This window comes from Aedes aegypti, chromosome 1 (assembly GCF_002204515.2).
Source record: "Aedes aegypti strain LVP_AGWG chromosome 1, AaegL5.0 Primary Assembly, whole genome shotgun sequence".
Lineage (NCBI taxonomy): Eukaryota > Metazoa > Arthropoda > Insecta > Diptera > Culicidae > Aedes > Aedes aegypti.
In genome coordinates, this window is record NC_035107.1 from 134,374,189 (window position 1) to 134,382,819 (window position 8,631).

The following is an 8,631-nucleotide window of genomic DNA, read 5'->3' on the forward strand; positions in this document are numbered from 1 at the left end:
CACAAGAAGATCTAACTTTGCTAAAAAAGAATCATGTCTTGCAGCCAATATTATAGGTATGTTTTTTTTTTGTTATTTATCGAAACTTTTCATGAGGCTACTACATATTAATTTATTTATTGTAAATGATTTTTAATAATCACAAAAGCAGTCTATTATAGCATTAAAGCAAAGTACGATCGGCTTGCGTATCTACGGGTTAAGAAGATTATCATTTGATGTTAGTTTTTGCCTTTTTTCTCAACCATCGATAATAACAACTATAAAATGAATGATACGATTCCCTTCAAATCCCAAAGCTCACACTCGGAGCGCTCGAAGTCCTGCCAGCTGCGGAGTGATGCCGAATCACTGATCAACGCCGTAGCCACATCCGTTTGGGACTGCTGGAGCAACACCAACAATGCATTCAACAATCGTTCTTCGGAAATGTTGGAAGCGAAGAGCAAAATGCAACTACACTTGCATAAGGTAAGTTCAAACATGAGCTATTGTTTTAAGTTATGGTGGTCTAAACTTCCGTGTTGAAGAAATTAAATTGGATAAAATTCAAATTTTTATCGCCTGATTTTATTTTGCCCACCCAGAAGCTACATTGAAAACTTGAGCGACATTGATAAAGCTTAAGGCAACAAGCATTTTGTATAAAGCAGTCAAAGTATTTTGGTTTGTTTTTAATCTGTAGTCTTCGCTAAGGAAATTGTCTGAGTCTAAATGGCTTTTGAGGCTCTCTTTTTTAAAATTCTAGATGTTCTTCAAAAGGTATTTTAAAAAAAATATATATATACAAAATTTTGGTTACTCAATTCAAAAACTTTGTTATTTTCTCTTAGATAATTGTATATGGAGATGATAGGATTAGTAATCAATTTATGGGATATTTGAAATTTAACAGGTAGGCACCATCCACAAATTACTTAACGCTGTAGCGGGAGGGGTAGTAGGCTAAAGCGTTACGGCTCATGCAAAAATTTTAAATTTTTCATACAAAAAGCGTTACGAAGGGGGGAGGTGGTACATAGTCAGAACTAGAATCAGCGTGAATTACCAATTGGCTACAAAGCTGACTCAACCAAAGGTGGAGGGTGGCTGTCAAATGGGAGTAAAATTAAAAAGCCGCCAACCTAAGTCCAGAACCAGTTTTAAGGCTTAACGCGGAAAAGTAAAAAAATATTATTCGAAAATTTCCGGGTAATCAATGCACTTGTAAGATTTTGTTTGCAAGCAGTTTTTTGCTACGTGCTACTGCAGTGCGCTGTTGGCAATTTGATCAGCAAATTCGGCTTAATTCCCAAAATGAATGTTTTCTAGAAAATTGATTACGCCTTCACCATTGTTTGGTTGGAATTTTGTATGCTTGTTTACTTTTTAGAACCAGCGACACGTTGGGGTAGCAGTAAAGAGCCGCCAGTTCCACCCTTGGACTCAACAAAGTTCAAATGCAACGTAGAATGGTTTCTAGAAGAAAAAAAAACAAGTAGAACTGTCAGGATATTGCATTGAGACAAATAGCCTTGCCAGCATCTCCAGGTCCATCTTTATGAGTTCAATTCCGATACCATCTGTTGGGGTACCACTGCTGCTTCGCACTTCGTCTATTCTCTCCAAGCTGTCGAGAGAATTTTCCTTCGACGGAACGGTTGCCAAACCAAAAAAAAAATTTGGTGGCCCTGTTTTCACCTGCAGACGATGAAGGATGAGCACGAAGATTTCATCTCCTACTCTTGCAAAGTCAACCGTGCTTGTGTGGACTTCAAGCTGCAGAAGCTCAAATAGGACCAGTACTTTCTTGTGCAGATTGAAGTCACCCAAGGACGCAGACATTCGGATACGCCTGCTATCGAAGATCAATGAAACGCAGGACATAATGCTGGAGAAGGTAGTGGAGGAATGCAACAGTTTAATCAACTTGAAGAAAGACACCGTACTCATCGGCAGTCAGTATGCCTCCAGCGCCGGTGCTGTTGCAACACATGCTGTTCGAGCCAATTCTCACAACGGCAATCGTGACACAAGAAGGACAAGTTTGGTGGCAGCAAATCCGACACGCCGAAGACGCCGTGTTGGTCATGCTTCAGTCAGTGCAGTTTAAAAAAAATCATAAATGCCCCGACTGTGTCCGCATCGAGCATAAAGAAGGCAATTGTTCCTGTATTGCATCCAAGCCAAGCTCCAAGAAGAACCTTGAAAAATGTAAATTACAACCGGCGTTACGTGGAGACGGCGATCATCGGTGTTCCAGTCGATTTACAACTGGATTCTGGCTCGGACATAACGATCATCTCAAAGCAGACCTGGATGAAGGTCGGAGCTCCTCAAACGTATCAGCCGGATCGTCATGTGCAGATGGCTTCCGGTGACAGATTGGACATCGAGGCCATGCTTCGAGCATCGTACACTACCGGCGGGACTCAAAAGGGAGGTAATTGCTACGTTTGTTGTGCTGACCTTTTTCTGAATGTTATAGGCTCAGACCTCATGGATGAGTTTGGGCTCTGGGACGTTCCGTTTTCGTCGTTCTGCAAGATGGTCAGCAGCCCACAATCAGACCGGCAAGTGCTCAAACTGAAGGAAAATTTCCTCAAAGTATTCACCAACCGTATGGGACAGTGCACCAAAACACAGGTGCACCTCACCTCAAGTATTCAAACCCAAACTACCAGTTTCTTATAACATGGAGGCCGTTGTTGAGGACGCGCTGAAGTGCCTAGAGAGTTCGGACATCATCACACCAGTCACATACGCCGATTGGGTAGCACCAATCGTCTTAGTCCGCTAGCCCGATCGCACTGTCCGCATTTCCGCGGGCTTTTCTACCGGACTAAACAGCGCGCTCGAATCGAATAGCTACCCACTTCCACTACCGGAGGACATTTTAAACCTGATGGCGCAATGCACAGCCACATAGATCTGTCGGACGCGTATCTTCAGGTTGAGGACGACGAAGAAAGCAAGAAACTTCTCACCATCAACACCCATACAGGGCTCTACCGTTTCAATCAGCTTTCCCCCGGCGCCTTCCAACAGATTATGGATGCCCTGCTGAGTGGTATTCCGTGCTCATGTCCATATCTCAATGATTTCCTGATCGGTGGACGAAACGCCGAAGAACATAAAACCAAACCAGTGCCTTGATCTACAACGCCTACAAGAGTACGGTTTCACGGTCAAGCCCGAGAAGTGTAGATTTGTCATGCGCCAAGTCAAGTACCTGGCTCAACTTCTGGATTCGGAGAGCTCATACCTGGGATACCTGGGTCAACTTCTGGATTTGAAGGCAATCATCAACATGCTTCGCCACATGATGTCTCCACTCTGCGATCGCACCTGGGTGCGGTAAATTTTTATGGAATATGCATTCGGGAAATGCGCACATTACGATAGCCGCTAGAAGAGCTGCTGAAGGAGGGTTCCAGCTTCCAGTGGTCCGATGTTTGTCAACGTTCCTTTGACCGCTTTAAGGACAATCTTCAATTACCGCTCATGCTAATGCACTACAATCCTCGCTTGGAAATAGTTGTATCGGCATATGCGTCCAATGTGGGCATAGGCGCCCGCATAGCACACCGGTTTCCTTACGGACAAAAGAAGGCTATCTACCCGAAGCTTATCTTCTGTCGAATCCCACTACAGCCAGATAGCCCTCACCATGCTCCTATATGATTTCCGGATCGAGTACATCTCAACAAACCACTTCGGGCACACAGTAGGCCGCCTCTTATTTTTCGAAAATGCGAAATGTTATAAGTTCGTCATTGTAAGTGCTCGTTTTTGTAAGAAAAAAATCAGGTAAAAATTTAAAAGAGGTCCCCCAACGGCCCTCAAGGTAGTAGGCGTAGATGACCCCGTGCGCAAAATCAAGCTCACTGCTCTAGTGCATGCAGCATGAGTACGAAAAGCCACTAATAACAAATTGATAATCAGCATAGAATTTTAAGTAAAGTAGTGTTTTATACTGTGGATATCTTCATAACACTACACGCTGACAAAAAACAGAACTACAAAGAGATCGTTCAAATATTATGCATCTCACAACAGCACCGGGTGAAAGCAAAGCAACTATGATACCTTTAGAAGGACCGTCAAGAAAATCCAAGCGGGAGGGGAAGGCTTGGACGAAGCATCTTTCTCACCTGCTACCGATCAACTCCCGGAGTGATGGGAAATCGTCCTCCCGAAATCCTTATTGGTCGTTCACTGCGCACGTCGCTGGAACAGCTTCGTCCGCCTAGCAAGTTCACCAGGGCTACCAACAACAAGCAAGATCGTCAGTTCAACGAGAAACATGGTGCCAAAGAAGAGAGCTTCGATGTTTAAGACAAGGTGTTCGCTCAAGTACACCAAGGTTACAATTGTAGCTGGATTGCTGAAGACATTGTGTGGCTTCCGGAGCGACAACGTCTAATCCGCTCTCATAGTGATCAACTTCGTAAACGCTACAACGACGTTAATCAAACACCAAATGAAGTCGAACCATCCATACCATTGGATATACTGCTAGGAGCATGGGGCTTCAATCAACCTGAATATTCCCTTGCTGCTAGTGTAGAACAACCGCCAGGAGAAAATGCAACGAGAGTTATTACAAGACCTTTTTGAACCAACAAGTCAACCACGTCGAGCTCGGGTTCCAACAAGAGCAACTGATTAGGATGAAGCGATCCCACGTCGCTTTTCAAGACAGCCAAGACAGGTCATCCAACCGGATGCTTGGTAGTACTTGTCATCTTGCCAATCGTATCAGTACACGCCGGTTGCACATTTTTGATTCGTTTATTGTATTTAGAAATATTTATCGTCAATTAAGTATATTTGTTGTTATGTAAATCACTCTCGGTTCACTCCCACATCGTAACACCATCCTTACCAGTAGCTTTATTGTCCTTGAGTTGGTGAATGGCATCCTTAACCTCCCTCCAAGTGGGAGCTGGTTGGTTTCCATCGTCCGCAGTACTGACGAAGGCATTTCCTCCGTTGTCTCGATCTTCATTGCCTGCGCTCTCAGTGCCATTCAGCTGTTCGTCGAAGTGCTGCGTCCACCTTTCGATCACCTCAAGTTCGTCCGTCAAAATGCTCCCATCCTTATCCCTGCACAACTCGGCTTGCGTCACGAAGCCATTGCGGTATGCATTTAGCTTTAGATAGAAACTTCGCGCTTCTTGAGACTGGCACAGCTGTTCCATCTCCTTGCACTCCATCTCCTCCAGGCGGGGTTTTTTTTTCTCCCGAAAGAGGTGGGTCTATAACTTTCCACGTTCTGCCGGGTCCCTTGCTGCAGAATGACCACCCACGCTGCTCGTCGAACCAATCGTTCCTTCGACTCCGTCCCATGCACGGATAAAAATCTGATCCCCACACCATGATTTACAAATCATGAAATTCATAAATTGGTTAGGTCATAATATCAGGATCACAAATCATGGTTCCTGGAGTCATAATCATGATTCCTCATAAGCGTAACCTCCAGTGTGAAAACACTAAGCGGCGCACTTTGCTTCATCTCATTCGCATCGATCACTCTTATTTCAAGATGACGAAGCGGTTGAGTGGTAAAGTACGTGGCTTATAATCGGAAGGTTCTTGGCTCGAATCTCAATGTATGCTTTTTTAACTTTTTTTTTGTCGATCATAAACGGATGCGCGACTCAGCATTTTTGGCATTTGAATCATGATTCCGAGCAATCAGCTACAAAAACCTAACGCGTGTGTTGCGTTACGGCAATCTGACTCATGATATCATGAGTCCAAATCATGGTGTATTTTCATAAGACGAAAACACGCTGGAATCATGATATCATGAGTCATAATCTTGTTTTTGGATTCTGATTTTTACCCGTGTGTACTCGACATTATTTTCAGCTTGTTAACGACGGGTCTCCTGAAGTATCGGTACGGAAGGCTGTTCTGTAACTAAGTATGATCGTATTCTTGAAAGCGGCGGAAATCAGTCGTAGGCCGTTATCGTTTGGAGAGCGTTGAACTTTCCAAAAGTCGGTCTGAACTCCTCCTCCTGGTCAACATGTGCGTTTAGATCTACTATGATGAATTCAACGTCGTAGCTTGAGCAGCTGTTGTACTCGCGTTCGAGCTGCGTGTTAAAAGCGTCTTTATCATCATTATGCTAAAACCGACCTGCGATCATCAACTTGCACATTCTACCATTGATCGGTCATCAGTTGCTGTGCAGTATCATAGTGATGGAGGTTGATCTGCGCTACTTCCGTTACTGTTGGGCTGCGATTGCCTTTTCCTTACTCCGGTGAGCAGAGCAAGCACCTTGATCGATTCTTGCAGTCTTTCCCAAAGTAACCTCTTTCTCCACATTTCCTGTTCGGTTCTGTACTAAACTTTACAGCTCGCCACCGGGTGTCCAAAGTCCATGCACTTGAAGTATCGCATCGGTGGTCTATCTGCTCGTGTGACGAGTCTCTGTGGGCATATGGACCAACCAATTCTCATCTTGCCTTTCTCCACCAGTCTGTTCGCCGTGTCAACTGGTAAGACTTCCTCAGACGGATTGCCATGGCCTCCTCTACAAGGCTGCATTGCTTACGCAGCTCCTTACTCACCTCGTCGGTTGTTTTCTCGTCTAGATATCGGCACTCAACTACTGCTTCCTGAGTAAGTGCTCTTACGTCCGCCTCGTTCGCCAAAGATTTTACGACTAGCTCCTTATAGACTGGGCTCTTGATCGCTTGAGCTCAAACAGCACCTCCCCTTTCCAGGTGCGCCGCGTTCTAACCACGTTTTCTCCGAAGTCCATCAGGTTCGAATCGTCCTCAACTTCTCGAAGGACATCTGCGAAAGTTATTTGGTCATTTGCCTTAACAAGTATGACACTCCTTTCGACCACTCACGCTGCGGGCCTCTCTTCGCTTTCTTCTTCGCATCCTTTTTTCTTCTCCACCTTCTCTTTCTGTTTATTTTTTTTATCTTTGGCGTTTACGACGGTTTGCCATCCGTCATCGTTTCCGTCCTTTTCCGACACTCCTTTTCATTGGTCTTCATCTTCTCCTGGTGACTCTCGCTTCTTCGTTGGTTTGTAACCTCGTACCTTCGGGGTCCTAAACTTGTCAGCTGCTTGTTCCGTACCCTTTTTCAGTGCCTTTTCGGCAAGCTCTGCTCTCATCCTCAGCGCTTTCTGCTCGATCATGGCAACGTTGACAGAGGATTTGATGCTCGTTGGCTTGCTCTTGATCGCGCTATGCAAATTGTACCGGTCCTTGACAAACTGACTGAGTTCATCGACCTTATTCTTCACCTTCGTCAACCTCGAGTTTTCAGCAGCGTTGTTGCTCGAGTTCGGTGTGTACACTGTACTCTGAATCCCTAATCTTCCTTGTAATCCTTGTGTCTCACATTGCTTTAAGCTACAACCTCGAGTTTTCAGCAGCGTTGTTGCTCGAGTTCGGTGTGTACACTGTACTCTGAATCCCTAATCTTCCTTGTAATCCTTGTGTCTCACATTGCTTCAAGCTACTCCTGCTGTGTTGAATTCCATTGTATCGGCATTGTTTTGGAAATTATCCAGTTTAGTGGCCGCTATCCTTGCCCGTCGTAAGTAGTCGTATTCGTGATTTCATGGTGATGTTTGCAAGCAGTCTTGCGTAATTATTATCTCGCTGGCATGGATCCTACTGCGCCGGATGACGAACTACCTCTAATCATTCCGACCATTGACCATTGACGTTCATCATGTGGGTAGGGGGGGAGGTATTTTTGAAAAGACGTGACAGAGAGGGCAGAGGGCGTCTAGAAATCCCGAAAAACGATGGACGTCATATTTGAATCGCCCCTATGGAGACTGCTAGCATGTTGAAAAAATCGATCTATTCAAAATTAAACTGTGTTATTCAAACCAAATTATATCTTAAATGAAAGTTGAAGTTCTATTTTACATGATTGGTGGATAAGATCACTAAAAATTTGTTTATTACTTTAAATTGTATGTAAACATCAATAAAACCAGTGTTTTATACATCTTTGGCGACTTGTAGCACACAATTGCAATACCTAAAAATAACAACATTCTCCTTATTTTCGTCAACAGACTCAACAAGAAATATTCGATGTGGAAAAACATATTGAGCTTCTGAGGAAAGCAGTTAACGACAAATCGAATCCGATGAAGGTGGCTCAAACTCGTTTGGAAGCACGTGCGCATCGTCCTGGTATTGAAATGTGCCGGTAAGTTCTCCGTCTTATAATTAAGTATTAGTATGAAAAGTCATCATAACGATTATCTCTGGTTCTAGTGACAATGCCCATCTACGCTTGGTGGAGGAAGTATGCACCATTCAAGATTCGGTTGCCACATTACATCGTAAATTACAGGAAGCGGAAGCTCAACATCAGCAACTCCTTAAAACCAAATCGCAGCTGGAAAACAACCTTAAGCTCAAGGTTGATGCCCTGTTCATTGATCGCGAAAAATGTATGGGCCTGCGACGCTCATTCCCTGTTAACAATACCATTAAATATTAAAACGTATAATTGTAATAGAAATACTTTCGCCACTTCCATTAATCATTCAACCCACAAGAAAACGATTACTGTTATTCGATGTATTAGATTGGATAGAAATATAATTCGCTTGCCCTCGAAAAAGAATTTGGGATACTTATTACAAGA

At 44.0% G+C, this 8,631-nt stretch overlaps 1 protein-coding gene across 3 annotated transcripts in view; it reads left to right on the forward strand.

Moving 5' to 3' along the window:
* Positions 1-8,607, forward strand: part of LOC110677176 (tektin-3-like) — a 35,861-nt gene extending 27,254 nt beyond the window's left edge. For all 3 annotated transcript variants that reach the window (XM_021848052.1, XM_021848056.1, XM_021848059.1), the window contains exons 4-6: positions 300-471; positions 8,051-8,187; positions 8,256-8,607. In XM_021848052.1, coding sequence (XP_021703744.1) covers positions 300-471; positions 8,051-8,187; positions 8,256-8,484 — 538 coding nt within the window. In that variant the 3' untranslated portion in view covers positions 8,485-8,607. The remainder of the gene's footprint in view (positions 1-299; positions 472-8,050; positions 8,188-8,255) is intronic.
* The last annotated feature ends 24 nt before the right edge of the window (positions 8,608-8,631 follow it).